Source organism: Cyprinodon tularosa, unplaced genomic scaffold (genome assembly GCF_016077235.1).
Source record: "Cyprinodon tularosa strain WSP-4 unplaced genomic scaffold, ASM1607723v1 ctg275, whole genome shotgun sequence".
Lineage (NCBI taxonomy): Eukaryota > Metazoa > Chordata > Actinopteri > Cyprinodontiformes > Cyprinodontidae > Cyprinodon > Cyprinodon tularosa.
In genome coordinates, this window is record NW_024038980.1 from 188,635 (window position 1) to 209,464 (window position 20,830).

At 38.3% G+C, this 20,830-nt stretch overlaps 1 protein-coding gene across 1 annotated transcript; it reads left to right on the forward strand.

Moving 5' to 3' along the window:
* The first annotated feature begins 1,708 nt into the window (after positions 1-1,708).
* trpv4 (transient receptor potential cation channel, subfamily V, member 4) lies at positions 1,709-17,284 on the forward strand. The gene is made up of 17 exons (XM_038290097.1): positions 1,709-1,967; positions 2,988-3,069; positions 3,797-4,257; positions 4,613-4,788; positions 7,779-7,931; positions 9,371-9,511; positions 10,810-11,108; positions 11,796-11,975; positions 12,048-12,206; positions 12,561-12,653; positions 12,759-12,832; positions 13,034-13,199; positions 13,280-13,346; positions 13,466-13,761; positions 14,034-14,161; positions 15,780-15,901; positions 15,984-17,284. Exons 2-17 carry the CDS (start codon positions 3,061-3,063, stop codon positions 16,082-16,084), a joined length of 2,625 nt encoding a protein of 874 aa, XP_038146025.1. The 5' UTR covers positions 1,709-1,967; positions 2,988-3,060; the 3' UTR covers positions 16,085-17,284.
* Positions 17,285-20,830: the final 3,546 nt, after the last annotated feature.

A 20,830-nucleotide genomic window follows, 5' to 3' on the forward strand; every position in this document is an offset into this window, starting at 1 on the left:
TAATTTACAATAAACATCCGACATATGAGGAACCATCCAGAAAGAATCTGTGTTTGAACTGAGTCTCTGGAGTGACCTGTTTGTCTTTGGTGCATGTCAACATGTTCCCTTTAGGCTACGCTTGCCACACCCTGCTGGCAGACTATATCATTCTTACCCCCCCTAAACTGTGGATGTTTTATTCAGCAATGGTTTAAATCAGAAAAACCCTGAATTAAATACCGTTAATAGCGAATACAGCAACCCAGACAAGAAAGAAGAATCCAAACACTAAACCAAAGGCCAAATAATTATTTATTTAAATACCATGAAAATCTAGGAACCTATCTTCTAAATCGCTAGTGAAACTGGTTTCTCTTTTGTGCTTTACATCATGTCTCCCCTGTTGAGAGCAGACATGCTGACCTGAGAGCCCACTAGAGGCCACTATAGGCCCAAAAGAGGCACTATTTGTGAAGCTACAACCATAATTTGCTCTGCTGATATTTTTTAGCAATTGAATACTGAGGCAGAAGACTTGCTTGAATGTCAGAATAATATAATACTAGATTGATCTGTTTGAGATTTATCGAAATGAATTTTTAAAGTGACGTGAGATTACTTGCACTATAAATAAACTATTAAAATAAAATGAAATCAGTTATATTATTGGAACAAAAGTACAGCCTTTTTAAATTTATTTGTAGCCTAGGAAAGACTCTTATTAAAAGTAAAAATCAATGGATGTGACATTGGTCATCCATCTTGCATGTTTCCCCTTTACTTCACATACAGCCAATTTTTTTGTGTTCAAGACTTTGTTAAAGACTGTAAAAAGGGGGTGAAAGTAACTATCTGATGACAATGGTTGCAAAACACAAAAACTTTTTTTTTTTTTGCTGGGAAATAGATCTTATTTATGTTTTGATTATCTGTAAGAACAATTTGGGAAAATTCACAGAGAGAAACACTTGAAAGATCTCACTCTCGGTGACTAAATAATAAATAAGTTCTGTTTTTTGTATGAAATCCCTGAAAATATTTTGTGATTTTATTCCAATTTCCTTAAGCCTGCACGGTGGCAGGGTTTGCAGCAAGGTCTTGATTCCCAATTAATGGAAGTTTGCATCTTCTCTCTCTAAATGCATGGGTTCTCTCTTGGTTCCTCTCCCAGTCCAAACATTACTTGCATGTAAATTAGTGTCTCTAAATAGCCTTTAGAAGTGTGTGTGTGTGTGTGTGTGTGTGTGTGCACAGTTGTAAGACTTTGTGTTGCCCTGCGGTAGACAGGTGACCTGCCCAGGGTCTGCCCTGCCCTTTGTCCATAGAGTGCTGGAAAAAGGCACCGGCCCCTCCATGACTCTGATGGATAAGCACAAGAAGATGGATTCCACTTTACTAAGAAAAACACGTGGCTTGAAAATGACCTGCACTCCTCTACAGGATAAAATATTTATAACAAAAGTGGTACATTGAACATTTTACTTAAACAAACTATTAAAAGACAGTTTTCTGTGGTTTCTTTGTCTGTAGAAATGATTAAACAACAGAATCCTAATGCCCCAACGTCACCCAGCATTTAATTCCAACTGCCCCAACTTGTTCAGGTGTTTCCTGGAATAAGCAGAAGTTTTCCAAGGATGAGGTTGAGCCTCATTGAGTTGTGTTGTGGGGATTGAGTCCGCCTCTAGTGGCTGAACGAGGTACTGCACCTCACACTTCCGCGGTGTCTGCTAAGGCAAGGTAGTGGCTACTTCTGTCCCACCCAAAATCACTGAAAGCATCCGTTGTTCAGCAGAGATCTCAAATGTTCCGACTCACGAATCAGGGGAACATTATGGTTTAAATTCAAACCTTCGGGTGTAGACATTAGAAGCAGTAGAGAGAGACTGGGAGCGACTGGCAAGAGAGGAAATAAGTTAAACTGAGGCAAAGCGGAGTTAAGTGGTTTGAGGAAAAGAAAGAATGAATCAACTAACTAAAGAAGGGTAAGTCATATATTTTATTCCAGATATACTTACCTGTAAACATTTAAAGGAATAGTTCATCTTGACTCAAAATTGATGCATTTATGTTTGACTCTAAATCCTCTGAACTAGTGCCTTAATATTGTAAGTATGGTCATTATTTATTTCACTTCATGTTTTGTTTACATTACTGAAAAAAATAATGTAACAGTTTTTGACATTTACTTAATCATATTTAGTAACTTTAACACAATTGTTTCATGTTAGCAGGGTAGGACATAAAACAGGTGTGTTAAAGTAACTAAATATGATTAAGTAAGTGCCAAAAACTGTTGCATTATTTTTTTTTTCAGTGAGGAAGTTTGGGATTGATGTGTATAAACTCTAGGTTAGACACAACCCTCTGCTCTGGATAATGTCAGCTGCAGTGTCAGGACAGGAACTCTATCATCAGGAAACGGATCACTCCTAGTTGGAGACTGTAGATTTCCCCTTCCTGGACCTAACAAGTTGATGATATATGGATTTTGTGTGTAGTTTGCATTTTTTAATGCTCTGCTATTATCATTGTCTAATGTTAAATAAAGAAAGTTTCCCCTTGCCTGCCCAAAAGCCATTTTAAACACTCTGATGCATTTCTTCTAAGCCTCTGTCTTTTTTACTATCAGATGCCTGCTGGAGTGTAAAGGCATTATAATCCCTTGTGTCAGACAGAGTTGTGAGTCATTGTGCTTGTGTTACTCTTCGGCTGCTGGGGTCACAGTAGATATGATTAAATGAAAGTTTTTTTTTTTCAATCGATTTTGACTGGTTTTATATTACAATAACAGGAATAAAAAAATAAACACATTTCTGTTCTTGTCTTGAGTTTTACACATAGGGGCTGTGATTCTTCAACCTACAATAAACAAGTTTTGGGCTCAAGATGATTTCAGCAGGTCTTTGTCAGATTTTCCACATCTCTTTTTGAGTCCCTTTTCACACAAATAAACATTTTGTATGTCTACAGTTTATTTACTGGTTTCTTCTAATGTTTTGCAGATTGCCCATGTGCTTCCAGATATTTCCCTGTTCCTCCTGAAGTGGAATTTTGCACTCTACTGTGAAAAAAGGGATGAATGAGGTACAGAAGAGTTAAAACTCACTCTGTAACAGCTTAGTTTGGATCCTTTTCCCATTATTGTTCTGATATTTAGGATTTCAAAATAATAGTTTCCTCCTAAGTAAATTAATTTGTATTTCTTTGGAGAGAAAAAAATATATTAAGATTAAATTACTAGATATCATCAGGATTTGTTGAGGCACACAGTTATAACTAGCCGAGTGATATCAAAGGAATAGGAAGATTGAAAATAGAAAACTCTAAAATGTGTGGTTTGCATGTTCTTTCAGAATTATATAGCAAAACATGAAATAATGCAAAGGCACCTAATTAGTCTATTAGCCTTATTATTCTTACCAAGCTGTTTTCTGAAAGTTTTGGAACTGAGTGCTGTTGTATTCATCATCAGCTAATTAGACAGAGTATTGCACAACTTTAAACCTACCAAGTGAGAATCTATTGATTCCAGATCTATTTATTGATTCCTTTGTATGAATTAGACCTTTATGGAGAAGGATGATAGTGAAGAAACTGTTAAAGGAAAACATAAGAATTCTTATTGATCCCTAAATGTAAGCGATGAAGGAAGCACAACCGACATGTAAAGGAAGGTTCTGTGGTCGCCTGAGACTAAACGTTTTACTTTCCCATGCGAATTGCAACTGAACAAATAAAACGAAGAGACCATAGGCAGAAATGATTCCTTAGGTTTTTGGCTAATTGATTTTTTCAATGTCTAATGTTTTAGGGGCGCTCTGCTTTGCTGAGGAGGTGCCACCTCGTCTTGTCCAAGACAGACACCCTCAGTGCTCCCTCTGTCAGAACTACTGCTTCTGAGGATGCTGGAGAAAGTGTGACTGCTCAGGCTGAAAATGATACAGCTTTCCCATTGTCTGAGTTCTCAGACCTGTTTGAGAGTGAGGATGGCTCCCAGTCGGCTCAGGACACGAGTCTGGATACAACTCTGGAGAATGCTCAGTCCACCATTCAGCCCTGCCAGCCCACGGACAGTAGACAAAACCTGAAAATGAAGTTTCAAGGTGCCTTCAAGAAGGGTATTTCCAACCCGATGGACCTGTTAGAAACCACCATATATGATTCAAATGTGGTGCCAGGACCTAAAAAAGCTCCCATGGACTCACTCTTTCACTATGGCACCTACGGAAATACAAGCAACCAGAAAAAACGCAGGAAAAAGCTTCCAAGAGGGTGAGAAGTGCCATAGTGCTCCACCTGGGTGTTTCTTTGCTTGATCTAAATGTTTATAAATTGTAAAACCTGGAAAAACGCTGTCAGTATGCACACACACTGTAAGTTGTTTGAACCTAACTGAGAGTATGTTGTTGAATCCTCAGCAGTCTCTGAGGTAATACTTAGGCTAATGCCATTTCCTGGTCGTCATACCTGCACCATACACAGAGGTGCATTTATCAGAGCACTCAGGGGTGTTACTTTCCCTTAAAAGGTTCTTTGTTTTACCAAAACCTTTTCAATCCATAATTTTTATAAATGAACTGGAAAAACTGTAAAGGAATATTGACCAGTGACTTTTTTCTCCTTGCAGTAAAACTGAGACATCCTGTGATGACAGTCAAAGCACTGATCCACCAAAAGTGCTGAAAATATTCACTCGCTTTACACTGTTCGACTGTGTTTCTCGGGGTGACCCAGAGGCCCTTGAGGGCCTGCTGGAGTACCTGCAAAGTCAAGAGAAGAGGCTAACAGATGAAGAGTTCAGAGGTTAGTTGTATCCACCCTCTTTTCTTCTTACTATCTCTCAATTTTTAAGCTCTGCCTGGTATATAAGTGTCACTCTGTCCTTCCCTTTAAACTCTTGAGCTGTGCTGATCTGTGCTTCTCTGAACATTTCTCTGGGCTTTGTTGACCTCGAGGATGTGAGAAGAATAAGCCTGGACATTGTTAGCATTTGTCACATTGAAGTCAGTCAGGCCAAATAGCAGCTTCCTGTGTGTCTGAGGGGTTTTCTCAGGCTTATAATGGGGTGTGGTGAGAAATTGCAGCAAACTGCTGACATCCTCATGGAGATAAATATAGCTAACTGACAGACAGGTAAAAGGGATTTTTTTTTTACCCCTAGAATGCCGGGAATAAGCACTACATCTCCCCTTACAGATTTGTTCTATGTATTTCTGTTTTTGTTAACTTAAGGGTTAAGTGAACAAAACGATCTACATCTGCTATGGCTGCATGTGAATTTGTAATGTTCCCCTAAACCTGCTATTTCGACGACTGTGCAGTTGTTGGAAGCAGCATCTGCCGTCAGGAGTTTGCAATAACTTGATGTGAGTCTTTTACATCACTGTGGTGAACTTTGCTTTAAATAAGCCACAATTGCAGGTTTTCAAAGATGAATGGCCATGGGGAATGTTACAGTATCTCAAGTGTATTTAAGTCCAGATTTTGACTTGGCCATTTAATTCAATTCAGTTTATTTATATAGCACCATTTCACAACACGTCATCTTAAGGCATGTAACGGAAGAAATTCAACCAGATCATTCAGCTAGATTGGTTCAAAGTTTTCTATCTAAGGAAAATCAGCTGATTGCATCGACTCATTGACTTAACACCAAGGCTCAATGTTAGTGGCCATCTGCAGAGGCCGACTGGGGTTCAAGAAGACTGAAGCAGAAGTACAAAAAGAAGCAGAGATACAAAAGGCAACTGTTAACAAGCTCCCTAGGTGCATGCAGCCAGGTAGATGAGCACTGAGCCAGCTCCCATGTCCGAGGATGAAAGAGAGCACATACAGTTAGTCACAGTCAGAGAAACAGGACTACACTAAAAAAAAACAAGTCAAGCTCCAACATCTATAGACAAAGGCATTGATGGCAGCAGGACAGCTGATATTTCTCTCCACAGGCAAACAGAAACAGACTAGATCAAGCTACTATGATGACAAAAAAAGCAGAGAAATCATAATGTTAGAGACTGAACTAACAAATGGTGCAAAATGGGAGAATAGAGATAGAATGAAGCAGAATGATGAAAAGGGGTCCCTATGTCCTCCAGCACTCTAAACCTATATCAGCATAACTACAAAGAGAGCTCAAGATAACCTCCAAAACCTTTTTTTTTTTTTTCCTCTTACTGTGGGGGTGGTTCCTGTTATTGTCCTATTTTACCTAGTGTTATGGGCTTAAAGGATAGAATATCTCAGTTTTTCTTTATTTGTTGTTTTATAAGTTCCCTTCCAGTTGCAGACATTGGTGTTTTAGATGTATATTCTCCAATTTAAATGACAGTTTTTAAAGCTACTGGGACCAAAATTTTATTATTTGTCATATTTGTCAGGATTAGTGGAGATCAAACCGAAGGAACAAATTAATGGAGGAATTAATATAATGAAGAGAATTAAGCTATGAGGAACTGCTCAGGAGGTGTATATATGGGAGTTGATAGGGAGCAAGTGTGGATAGAAGCAACTAAAAGGGAAAGGTGTCTGGCACAAGGGGCAACAGAGAGTAACTAAAAAAACACAACTGCCTAAATGTAACTAGACAACAGCTAGAATGACACAATATGGAAATGAAACTAAAGACCCAGAAAACACAGAATGACAGAAATCAAAGTTTAACATGAAAGTCAAAAAGAAAACTTAAACAGAACCAAATAGTTCCCATAGGTCAGAATCATAACAATATTGTTTTGGTATAAGCTATGTAGGGGATATGGGGTAACGGATGAGTCTGTTATCTGTATCAACGGCTTTTTAGTTTATAACTCTTTAGCTCCTCCAAGAAAACAGTTAAATTATGCATTTATGTGAGCAGGAGTAACAAAGACCTAATGCATTAAAATGGCTTAAGAGACTATATCTGTTATACTGTTGATTATGCTGTTCTTTTTACATCTCTCTTTGCAGGTGATGAAGCAGACAGAAAGCGTCTTATCATTGTCTCCCTTTTATCTCCTCTTTCTTATATCTTTTCTCCTTTTTCTTCTTTTTCCTTTCCCGTTCTACTTTCCCATTGCAGTGTCAATATGAAATACTCCCTTCATGAATTATAATAAAGCTATTTACATGCCTACATCAAGCTTAACACTATGGCGAAAGCCGTACTGCTCCACTTGTTGAAGCAAAATCTGTTGGGTTCTTTTTGGCATCAAGACACTTATTCTTATTGCCACATTGCCAGACAGGACACTGTAAAAAAAAAAAAAAAAGGCTTAAGAGGACCCTATCCCATTTTGAAATATCAAAACTAACCCTTTGAGGAGGCAAATGCAGCATCAAGACAAACACACTATAAAATAAAATAAATGTGGTCTTTTTTAGTTCTCTAAACACTTTCCCAAAAGTTCAGGGTACATATGAGTGTTTTTAAGAACTTTAAAGCTACTTGCAATTAAACCACATTGGTATATGACAGCATGTGACAAAAACTCACACGCACAAATTCTTTGAGCTTTCTGGTACACTTGATCAGTTTTTACCCTGGTTCTAATCTGCTGCTCACAGGTGTCTCCTATTTTCTCCTGCCGGCCATATCACTAAATTGAGTAAACTTTCTTCTTGGTCTGGCTGTTGACTCCTAGATTGGGTTACTGGTTGTACCCATTACATACATTATGTTGAATCCATGTACCTCTGGTTTGGAAATAATTTCTTCCCACAATTCCACTTTATAATGCAAGACAAAGTATTTCTAAAGAGTTTCTCTGGTGGGTGAGAAGAGTAACTGTCTTTGAATCCAATCTAATTCCCAGAGCTGTCCACTGGAAAGACATGTCTACCTAAAGCCCTGCTCAACCTTTATGGTGGTCGGAATGACACCATCCCAGTGCTGGTGGACATTGCTGAGAAGACGGGAAACCTGAGAGAGTTCATAAACACGCCCTTCAGGGATGTCTTCTACAGAGGTAAGAAAATAATCTCACAACATAACATGTTATTAAACTTCATCGGTTTTTCCACTGATTAATTAGAATGTAGCTGTTAATGAACTGAGATCTTGTCATTTCTCTCTCAGCTGAAGGGAGTATCGCCTGTAGCTGTAACTTTATTAGATTCTCACAGCTAATTATTACCTCATATAGTTATGTTTAAAACAATTGCAGTCCAGCTATATTAACCAGATCTGTCACTGTTTCAGTAGAAGGCATGTTACTGCATATAAAATAATTTATTTGCATAAGTGAAATAGTAGTGGAAAACTGAGAAAACATACATTCATTTCATGCTTGCTCCTTCATTTGTGTAATTTAATAACTGAGTGAAAGAGGAATGTTCAAAAAAATTACCAGTGTAGAGTTCAGTTCAGTTCCTTGATACTGCAAGGAAATACAGGTGTTAATCACATCAGCATTAGTTAAGGATGAATCCAGCATAATTTCTTTCTGAAAACTTAACAAACCAGTTTGTTTCCATAATTTTTCAGAAGAAAACATTTATTTTAGAAAGAAAAACATGCAAAGAATTCCAAAAAATTATGGCCGTGCAAGGCTTATATGATCCTCAATGCTTTAAAATACAAAAACAAAACCAAAGAGACATGAAAAAAAACAAAAGACTATAATTCCAATGGATCAAATAAGAGCCAAACTAGCAAAGACTGTATTTAGTTATTTGAGAAGGTGCTCCGATCAGATAAGGCCTATGGATCTTTGTATCTTATATGCAAAATGCTATGTGCAGAAAAACTCTAATGCTAAATGATAGTCTGAATGAAAAATGAACAGAGTAAAACACGGTGGTGGTAGCATCATGCTGTTGGGGGGATGTTGTTTAACAAGGACAGAGAAGCTTTTCATGGAGTTATGTATAGCTCAATCTTGGAAGAAATCTGGGACTGCAAAAGGAGTTTGCAGTGGTGGGTGGATCGATGCATTCAGGCATCCATACATACAATGTATAATACACACATTCAAGATTTTTATTTCTGTGCATAATTTTTCCTTCACTGCAGTTATAGATTATTTTGTTTTATTATAAAGCACTATAAAATAAATTACTGAAGAATTTTATGAATATGATCAATGTTTAAAGAGAGTGACTTATTAGAAAAAAACACTATAAACGTTAAGTTTTTCTTTGAACAGTCAGTCAGTTCTTTCTCTTAAACATTTACCATGACTTTTTAAAAATGCATCTACCAATAATGTGGGGAATTTCAATGCAGAGCCAAGGATCTCTTCCTTGCTCAACTGCTCTTGCAAAACCTAAAAATCTGCTCTAAGTTTTGTAATCAAATCTGACGGTCTTCGTTAAGGTGAAATGTTTTCAATTTGCCACAATGTGAAGCAAGAATATGAAATAGTTTGAATAGCTGTAACTCTTGTGGGCTGCGTTTTGTCTTCAGGCCAGACGGCGCTCCATATTGCTATCGAGCGACGCTGTAAGCAGTATGTGGAGCTGCTGATGGAGAAGGGAGCAGATGTTCACGCCCAAGCAAGGGGACGCTTCTTCCAGCCCAAAGATGAGGGGGGCTACTTTTATTTTGGTAAGCAACTTTTTGCCATCAAGAAACAGATGTGAATATGCTTCTGTGTTTTTTTTTTTTTTTTTACCATGACAGCACCTCATTCTGAGTCTCACTGCATTCTGTTAAAGTTACCTCATAGCTTCCTGCCTTTTTATTTGTAATAGTGTGTTGTACTTGTGGTTTTACTGTCTCAATTTTTGGGCTACCTCTTCTTGGTTTCCTTTTTTTTTTACATCTGGGTTCACTTTCTCTTGTTGATGCCAGGATTAAAATATCAAATCATGGAAAGTTTATTTTAAGATGCACCACCTTCACTGCCAAAGAAAAAGAAAGTGACCTCAGAGCCCCACCCTCTTTTTTTCTTTCAATATTATATGAGGATGGTTTTTACAGGAGAAATGCAGACAGGGTGCTTTGCAGCACACCCAAATGTTTGTTAAGTATGGTACCAGAATTCGTTAGGAAAAATGCTCCAAAAACACATGAAAAGTCGAGCATTATGTTTTGTGCGCAAGTGACACATGCAGTGAAAGGTGCTGTGTTCTGCAGTTTGGAAAAGTAAACATCCTCTACTGGTAGGCAGAACCTCATTGACCCTGACACAAGAAGGAAAAAGAAATCAAAGGTGATTAACATAACTCAACACTGTCCTCTGCTGGCTACAGCGAATGTTTTACCTCGGGGTGAAATATCTACTTCATTCCTTATTCATATGGAAATTAAAAAAATGTTGCAATTAATCCCAAAGACTTTCTTTTAACATGGAGAGATTCTAAATATTGCAAGTTCTGGTAATCTCCTACCCTTCTCAAATTGAAATAATTACTTTTTTGATTAAAATCAGGTGCTATATTCCTCTTGCTGCACAGAGGTGAGGATTTCTATTTTCACTTAGCATGGTTGTCACTCTCCAATCCTAGCGTGTCCGGGGCACAGTGTGAGTAATTTGCTGCGGAGCTTTGCGGTGAGGTGAACAGGAACCTGGCAGGGCTGTTGGCTAATGGGATTTAGGCTCACGCTAACTCTCTGCATGCACCCGTGCAAATCCATGAAGAGGAGAGTTTCTATGTGAGGTGACAAAGTAATCTGTCACCCATAGCAACTGCTCATTTTCAGCAGCTGCCTTTGGCACTCTGGCCCCTCTGCACCCCTCCCTTGAACAGCCGCTAATTGTGCAGCTTTTATGCCGAGGATTTAAGTTGGATTTTTGATCCATGTTTAGCCTCCATTGTTGAAGAACTGCAGATGCCAGCTACAGCTCTTAATTAACCCAACAATTCATGTTTTTTTTCAAATATGTCTTGTCTCCCTTTTAGGTGAGTTGCCCCTCTCACTGGCTGCATGCACCAACCAGCCTGGTATAGTGCATTACCTGACAGAAAATCCTCATAAGAAGGCCGACCTACGCCGCCAGGATTCACGTGGAAACACGGTATTGCACGCTCTCGTGCACATCGCAGACAACACCAAGGACAACACCCGTTTCCTTACGAAGATGTATGACATGCTGCTGATAAAGTGTGCCAAGCTCTTCCCAGACTGCAACCTGGAGACTATACTCAACAATGACGGCATGTCACCCCTCATGATGGCGGCCAAACTTGGAAAAATAGGGGTAGATACATTTATAGTGTCATGTGCACTTAATGCATCTTTCTTTACGCGTTAAGTTCCCACTCTTACCTTGGAATGGTTCTATACGCATCCATCCTTTAAATCTAGAAATATGTAAAAAGTTTTAAAGAAACTAAGCAAAAGGCAGCACAGAAAGCTGAAGAAGAATTATGATGGTTAGAGTGCTAATTTACGGATTAACCCATAAAACAAGGGTCACATGTGACAAAAGACGTGATATCAAAGTATGTGGAGTCTGAGTTCATAAGGTGAACATTCGTTTTGTGATTTATGGCGAAGGAAATTTTGTTTTGCCTAGAGACCTAACAAACCGGCTCCTTGTAGAAAAATTTCAAAACAGAGCACCATCCGGCCATTAATATTCCACCAGAGCTCTCCCATTTTTTTTTTTTTTTTTTTTGCTTTTATAATATTTTTAGCCAAAATGGTGACTTAATTTTTTTTTTTACCAATGTTCACCCACATTTATTTTTTAGACATGCCCTTATTGGTCCTTTCCTGTTAACAGTAGTAGGGAGGGACAAACTTAGAGACGGGTCATCACAGTAGCAACATGTTCATGTCTTAGAGTTATTTGTAAGTTAGGGCTCTTTGTTTTTTTTTTTTTTTTTGTCTGATTCGATAAACAGCTTAAGTTTGCAGTGTAACCTCTCCCATATTCCTCCAGGTCTTCCAGCACATCATTCGTCGTGAGATCAAAGATGAAGAAGTTCGTCATCTGTCACGTAAATTTAAGGACTGGGCTTATGGTCCGGTGTATTCCTCCCTCTATGACCTGTCTTCCCTCGATACATGTGGAGAGGAACCATCCGTGCTGGAGATTCTAGTTTATAACAGCCGCAATGAGGTAAAATAACCCCCAACAATATTTTCTATGAAAAAATGAGCAAATTTATGTTTAACTCCTGTTTTTTTCCAGAACCGTCACGAGATGCTGGCTGTGGAGCCCATCAATGAGCTGCTGAGGGCAAAGTGGCAGAAGTTTGCTGCTCCTACTTTTTACATCAGTGTGGTGTCTTACCTCATCTCCATGATCATTTTTACCTTGGTCGCTTATTACCACCCAACCAATGAAATGGTTTGTTTAAATTTAAATTATTTCGCATAATTTCCACAGATCTGACAAAATCTTTTAAGTTCTTTTTTTGTAAACTACAAGCATGATGTGTACATTTTTGTAACATCATTTTGATTTTTCTGCTCTTAGTTAACATGTTTTTAAGGCTCCCCAACCTCTTAATTCTTAAAGAACTCAGGTTCAAATTTGAAGATATTACTGATAAGATAATTAAAGAAAACGATACAGATATATTTGACAGAAGTAGTATTTATTCAAATGCATCAAGTTAGAATTTTGTTTTTTCTATGTCTGTGCTCCCATTCCTAACACGAACTTTATTAAATCTTACTTTCTTTGTCCTCTCCCTGGTAGCCTCCTTACCTCTACAAGACCTCTTCCGATTATCTACGGATGGCAGGAGAGATCATAACCTTGGCATCGGCGATCTTCTTTTTCCTCACAAATGTCAGCTAATTGACTTTTTTTCTTTCTTACAATCACTGCCTCGATCTTTAGTCCAACCTCTAACAGAATGTCGCTAATTAAATTTCTCTCGGGTACTTTTTGCAGATTAAGAATGTCTTTCTGAAAAAGTGTCCAAAGCTAAACTCGTTAGTTTTTGATGGGTCCTTTCAGTTGCTTTTGTAAGTCGTCTCCATTTATTTTTATATATCTTAAATACTTTTACCAAGGGCAAATTTAACACCCTTACAATTAAGTCAATCAATTATTTATTCAGACGTTTTGAGATTTTTTGCTTTAAAACTGTCAACTGCTGTGAGGATACTTACTAGTCTATAGCTTCCTTAATCCATTCATGATTTGAACAAGTCCTTCCTCTCCAGTTTCATCTACTCTGTCCTGGTTATTGTCACTGCTGCTCTCTACCTGTCTGGCATTGAGGCCTATGTCACTGTGATGGTGTTTGCACTCATCTTGGGCTGGATGAATATGCTCTACTTTACCAGAGGCCTAAAGCTCACTGGAACCTACAGCATCATGATACAGAAGGTCAGTTGATAGAAAACGACACCTGTCCGAAAATCCACTCCTCTTAACATAATCTGAATTATCTTATTTTTGCTTAATAGATTCTTTTCAAAGACCTTTTCAGATTCCTGCTGGTCTATGTGCTCTTTATGATCGGGTATGCTTCAGGTGAGCCACGATTTAGCCTATTTCTGTGTTTATATTTCATGTTAAGAGCTTTACAGTCTCATTTCGTGACTGACATTGAAAGCAACCTACTCTGTTTTTCCTCTGTTTCCTCCCCACAGCCTTGGTGTCCTTGTTGCCAGTTTGTCCTACAGAGTGTGTCGGGGATTGTCCCACTTACCCAAACTGCAGGAACCCAGATACTTTCAGCACTTTCCTTCTGGACCTCTTCAAACTGACCATTGGGATGGGAGAATTAGACATGGTCTACAGCGCACGGTATCCTGGAGTCTTCCTCTTCCTCTTGGTTACCTATATTATCCTCACCTTTGTTTTGCTACTCAACATGTTAATTGCCTTGATGGGGGAGACGGTTGGACAGGTGTCCAAAGAGAGCAAGAAGATCTGGAAGCTTCAGGTGACAAAGCTGCTTTTACGATTACTATCTTTTAGCAAAAGTCACATTGATTCTAGGACAGTGAATATTGCAGAGTGTGTTCGACTATATTTAAATGCTTCACACTGAGGCGGTCAACCTGAAATGAAAAAAAAAAACAAACAAGCTTTGAATGATCAAATGTTACTTTCATGTCTTAACATTGGAAAAATGTGTCAGATTAGCTAATTTTATCTGGAGTTAATCACCACTTTGATCTTCACGTGAGTTTTTTTTGTGTGTGTTCCTTACAGTGGGCAACCACTATCTTGGACATCGAGCGCTCATTCCCAGTGTGCCTTCGGAAGTCGTTTCGAGCTGGGGAGATGGTGACTGTAGGGAGGAACTTGGATGGCTCACCAGATCGACGGTGGTGTTTCAGGTATTTATTGTGACACTTAACCCCTTCATTGCTGCATGCACCAAAGTAGGAAAGAATAGTTGAGTGAAAAAAAACATATTGATTGGTTTTAAAAAAGCTCATAAAATGGACATGGGTTTTTTTGTGTATGGACTTTGAGAAGACCATTATAACACATGGATATCTAAGCTCTTTCATTAACTCTGAATTACTTGGTATCAAATCTTTTAGAAAAGATTTCATTCAGTATTAGCTTGGTTTAACTGTCTTCAACCTCCCATCTTTCCTATCAGATCCTGTCTCCTCAGAAAATACAACCTCACAGCATGATGCTACCAACTAGGGCTGAACAACTTAGCCAAAAATCCACATTCCGATTTTTTTTTTTTGTTCAACCAATATTGTATTTGCAATTTTTTTTAATTTTTATTTCTTCTGCAATAGGAGAAGAATGTCGATGTTTCACTGCAGGGTTCCATTATTTTAATAAAACTTGGAACTCTATCTTCCCTTCTGTGTGGCAGCAAACACACTTTAAGCATATTAACACCTTGTCACAGGCTGGAATGAGAAGGTTTTACTGATGTGATTAAAAGTGCCTCTGCCATTTGGAAATTCTGCTTTGTTAAATTGCGATTACATAATGCAAATGGCATCGATTGCCCAGCCCCATGAATTTTAATTTTACTCTTTGGATGTGCAGAATTCATGTAGCAGCAAGCATTACATTTTGCTCTCATCTGAACAAAGCATTCACTTCCTTTGCTTCTTCTATCCCTCACAGTGGTTAGCTTAAAAGGGGTACTGTGTAGGATTGACTGTCATCTAGTGGTAAAATAGGGCTATTTCACTCAAATGAACACTATACCCTAGCACAGGGGTGGGTAATTCCACTTCCTGAAGGCTGGTATCCTGTCATTTTTAGATGTGCCTTTGGTTCAACACAGCTGAATCAAATTAGATAATTAAGTGGACTCTGGACTGCATACTGAGGAGGATTCAAGTGTACTGGAGCAAGGATGCAGGATACTGGCCCCTAGGAACTGGAATGGTTTATGGTTTATGTTGTCTTTTAAATTCTCCTTTTCTCTTTGTTTGGGATAATAAAACCCTTTCTTGTGCTGCTGCTGCATTTACATGGACCTGCTTTGTGCTGCAGTAGTGGAGAATATTAGTTTCTGGGTTAGCATCTCTGTATGGTCTTCACCGCTGCCTCTCAATCGCACTGAACTGCCAACAAGGGGAAAAAAATTAGTTTTTCTGCATGTTTGTACTTTTGTATCCTTTGTTGATATTTGTACTTTGAAGATGGTAGACTGTCATGGTGCTTTGCAAATTGGCAACCACCCTTATGTATAAACTAATATAGGATGTTTCGCTCATGACATTGTATCTGAATATTAGAGGAGGTAATAATACGCCATTAATAACATATATGTAAATGCATTGATGGATTTCAGGCAGTAAAAAATACTTTTTTACACAATATCCTTTTAACTTTAGTTTCTTTTGAATTTCTCATTTTGTTATGATTTTATTCTATTTAACTTTAAAACTCAAGGTTACTTTTTGGGTCTACAATATGTCATAGACATATCTTAGCCACTTGTTAATCAGAATTATTGTGTTGTTCAATCAGGGTGGATGAGGTAAACTGGTGCCACTGGAATCAGAATCTAGCAATAATCAGTGAGGATCCAGGCAAGACTGAGACCAGCCAAACCAATGGGTTACAGCAAAGCGTCAGAGGCCTGAGGAGAGGTGACCTTTGCTGAATGATTAAATGAATTTACATATAACAGTATTGTATCATGTGAAAGATATGACGTTTTTCCCTTCTTAGATCGTTGGTCCACTGTGGTCCCGCGGGTGGTGGAGTTAAGTAGAGGTCCTCGTTCTCATGATCTAGTGGTGGAGATGGAGCCACTGACACCAAGACACTGAAGCCTGCTGAGAATAAAGTCATTTTTAATTAGGAGAAAGGATCAAGACCATCTGATATGATGTTGAACAACAAGGAATGTTTTAGTCAGCAAGTGCCTGGATTCGCTCATGTCTCTAAGATAGGCTCTAAGATATGATAATAGGAAATTTTCCTGTTGGAAGACCTAAAAAATCTACTACAGTTTGCTTGGTTTTTTACTTGTACAGAGGAGTAGAACCCCTAAATACATAATGTTATGTACAGCTCTGCATATCAGACATCAACGGGTGATCACTCAGGGAAATCTGATCATTTCAGCATTTGGAGAGTTTTTGTATTCTTATAGTCAGCAGCTTTATAGCTTTTCTAAAAGCTGAAAGCCTAAACAGATTATCACTGCATTAGCACATTTGCATATTTTTTTTTTCAGCTATAATCACAAAACGAAATCATTTTTTCCAAGAGTGTTATCACTGAGTGTCTACCAAAGATAGAGGTAGCAATTAGAAGGTGTTAAGTTTACTTTATATTAAAAACTTTAAGTTAGAGCGAGTTCTCTACTTGCTATTCAGAATGTTTTTAGGTGGGAGGTTTCAGTAAATAGAACCAGGGTATCTCTTTTTATGCAACTTTTTTTTTATATACTGTATTAAAGTAATGCACTCAAATGAAATGTGCAGGCTTGAACTGGCAGCTTGGGCAGACCAGCTCTGATTTGAGCTAAAACAATGCACTATGCCAATTTCTGATGTGTGCATTATTATATGAATACAAAGACGCCATCCTGAATTAGATGGGCAGGTTATAGTTGTCAAGCAAATATGCAAATCAAGACAATAGCCCCTAGTGTTGTGACTTGTCTTTGAATTCTGAGAGTTATTGTTCCTTTGCAGCTGCAGTATTTGCATAATCAACTCTTAGTCTGTACCATTGTATACTTCCACCCAATTTGCTGCAATGTTTTCATGGTATTTGGCTTTGTGCCCTAGACAGCTTTTTCTTTCTTTTCCTAATGTGCATCAACTGCAGGCAGGGTTACATATGTATCATTGTGTTGCATGGCATGTATTTAATTGTTTTATGTTTTTTTTAAATCTTTTCTACTGTCTAAGGCCACAGATCATTGTTGACTGTATTTACATTTCTTCAACATATCCATACATTTGTGTATTTTTTTAACCGTGCAGCACAATACAGTAAACACTGATGACTTATATGAACTATGTAGATGTGTCTATTTTTACCCAAATGAAGGGTTTTTCTGTTGTCATTAATTAAGTATTAACACGTTTTCAAATAGCAGGCATTAGAAAACTGGAACAAATTAATAAATATATTAACAAAATGAAACAAAACTCTTAGAACCATAAACTTTTATACAAAAATAAAGTTAATTTATTACTTTAAATAGACCTTTTTTTAATCTGTTTTTTTTCTCTGTAAATAAAAAGAAACAATGAAAATCGGGTATGAGATCTTGAGCAGAATTGAGTTTCTGTCAAGTTAGCGTAATAAACTTTCGTTCGACATTTGCAACATCTGCTTTAGGGTAAAAAAATTAACTGGCTATTAACGTTGACTCCAGCATTAGCATCGATGCTAAACTAGTTAAAACTAAACACATTCATTTTTTTTTTCATTTTACCATGGAGAGCTAAAGTGAGCAGTTCATATGCAATTGATGTCTTCTCCAGCCAAATCAGTCACTAACTTCAGCACTTTATTTTACAATGGAAAAGCTGGATAGAAATCATTTGTGTTTTATCTAATGTGACATGTTCACCCTTTTTACTGATTAACTCAGGCTAAAAAAATGCTGTTCAGTAAGACTTGCAGATTTTTGAAAATTAAAGACAAGAACATTTCACTCTCGGAAATATAAAAAATTTAACTTGGATGGTTAGTCTTTTTCTTTTTATATTTTTATATAAAAGCTAACAACAGAAAATTGTTTCTTACTTTTTTTTACTGCCATAATATTTAGTAATTTGTTACCAAATAAAGCACATAATGTTCAAACTAAGCTCTGTGTGTCCACTAGATTTACGTTCTTATGCTTTGGTAACAAGTGAAAAGTTGTATTAATATTCTTTTTTTTTTTTTTTTTTTTTTTTTTTTTTACAGTACAGTAGTTTGAAAAATTCCGTGAGATATATGAGACATTTTAATATACATTTGTCTGCAGATCTATGTTACCATTCTGAAAATAGGGATGAATGTGTTTGATAGTCTTTGTAGTTCTTCTGTTGGCCTGGTGATGGCAGCAGAGGTCTGAGGTTTTTCTGCTGTGTTACACACTAAAATCCATCAGTCCTTGCTGTACTCTTCTTTGGCAGAAGTAATTATAAATTCAATTTCACCTGCAAATACTTTAAACTCAGCCAGTATGGGATTTACCATCTTTCAAATATAATCTGTAGAGGTCCTCAAGTGACCTAAATGAGTTTCTCTACTGCCTAATAGAACAAGCCTGTAAAGACATACAAACAGGTCCCTTCCTGTTTGCCTTTCATCATTTCACCTAATTTGTCCTCTTCCTCTTAAGATTTCCACATTCATGATGGCAAAGGCCTCATCAATCTTCTCACATCCTCCTCCTCTCTCCCATCTGTGTTCGAGGCCAGCAGTGCTGAAGGACATTGGGAATCTCTCACCACCTCAGAGAAGAGGCTAATCCTCTTTGCCCCAACTTTAACTGGGCCACTAATCCTGCAGGTTTATCTAAGCAGTGAGCACCTAGCGTTGCTGACAAGTTGGCCTGCCCTCTTCCCTTCACCCCGTTAAGTAGGGCAGGGCTTGGTCCATGCAAGTGTCACTGTCAGCAACTCTGGAACCACACGCTTGCACAGGAAGTGTGAGCTGTTAACAAAATGGCTCGTCTGCTTGCAGCAGGCGTCTGCTGGCTACCACAAAAGTGTCTCAACGAACCAAGTGACAGCCAGACGGGACTGTGCTGTAACGGCCCTCATTTGGTTACCGCACAGAAGGGAAAGTTGACTCCATGAGCCAGGAGGTCTGATAATGACTAACTAGCTAAGGTTTTTGAAAAGACAAATTGTTCAGCTATTGTTCAGCCAGTAAAGCTTTAAGAGGCCTTGGCTGATTGGCCTAATTAGGACTCAAGACTGTACTTATCCTAAATCAGTCTTTATTAACTGAATATCAATTCAGACTGATGGGAAGTTTCACATCACATGGTCTCCCCTCCAGTCTTCTTCCTTCCTTTTTTAATTCTTCTCAACAAAATCTTTTTTTTTCACCAAGAATAGTGACATTTCTAAGTAGAGTGAGCAATCACTAGAAGCACCGGGCGATGAAGAGCCACAGACATATTGGTCAGGTGGCGTGTGAGATGACCTTTCAGTCCATATAAGATGAAATGAGGCCAGTGAACCTGAAATGATTCAGAGTTTCTAAACTGACAGGCGAGGGCAGGGCCGTGGCAGAGTTTCGGCTCAGCTCCACCGGCCTCGGTTGGCGTCTGTTGTGATTTATTGTGAAATTGCCAAGGACTCAATGTGGCGTGCAGGTGAATGAGTTTTGCTAATAAGAGAAGCATTTCTGCTCCACGGAGTCCTTTTTCTGTCTGAGCGAGCGTGTGTGAAATCACTGTGCGATGTCTCCCAGTACCACCACATGCTCTGGGAGAGGCAGCTGCCTCATCAGTCTGTGGATTATCTGGTGCTTTAGGTAGGCTGAGATACAGAAAGGGTCTGCGCTGACTTCTTGAAGCTACATGTTGTTAAATTTACAGATTAGCTGTGTAATTACAGAAAATATGGCTGCTGAAATAACACAATGAAAATATGCTAACTGAACCTACAATGTTTTCAATGCTTGTAACTTAACAGACATATTATAGTAGTGCATAACAATATTTTTATTGACTACTATTTATTGCCTAATATTTATGGAATAAATGTCTGCAAGTGCTGCATGAGTTCAACCCCCACCCCCTTTGACTCCATCACCCTAAATAAAATCACAGTTATTTCACATTAAAGTCCACACATCTGATTAAGCGTCAATATAAATGTAATTTTTTAAATAATAGCTTATTTACAGTTTGGGACACAGTAAATATGTCAATGTTTTTTCCAGTGTAGTCCTGTTTCTATGACTGTGACTGGCTGGATGTGCTCTCTTCATCGTCTGACATGGGAGCGGGCTCGGAGCTCGTCTGCCTGGCTGTGTGTTTCCTGAATGCGGCCGCCTTTTACAGCTGCTTTTTGTATCTCTGCTTCTGTCTCCTTGAACCCCAGTCGGCCTCGGCAGATGGCCGCTCACACTGAGCCTGGTTCTGCTGGAGGTTTCTTCCTGTTAAAAGGGAGTTTTTCCTCTCCACTTTGCTGCAAGCATACTTAGTGTGAGGGATTGCATTCGATTAAATGAGTCGATGCAATCATCTGGTTTTCCTTAGAAAACTTTGAATCAGTTTGACTCTATGATCTGGTGAACTGTAAAGTGCCTTGAGATGACATGTGTTGTGAATTGGCGCTATATAAATAAACTGAATTGAATTGAATTAAATATTGCTTATACAAATACTGTTAATAATGTGTTTCTTGATCAATGGCAGGGAAGCTGGTCAGAGTTGTTGGGAAGTTTAATAGAGATAAAATAAATTCACCTCTGGAATAAACTGTTTTGGGCTTCAGGTGACTCAATATTTGAGCATAACCTTCCCACAGGACAACCTACAGCCAAAGTTGGAGGGGATTCTTTGGATCACAGCTTAAATCATTGTGAAAATAGGTTTGGTTATG

Excerpts from the sequence above, each read along its gene's own strand:
- trpv4 (XM_038290097.1), top strand. Across the intron at positions 7,932-9,370 it reads CAGGGATGTCTTCTACAGAG|GCCAGACGGCGCTCCATATT; the intron begins GTAAGAAAATAA and ends TTTTGTCTTCAG. Across the intron at positions 13,347-13,465 it reads TATGATCGGGTATGCTTCAG|CCTTGGTGTCCTTGTTGCCA; the intron begins GTGAGCCACGAT and ends TCCTCCCCACAG.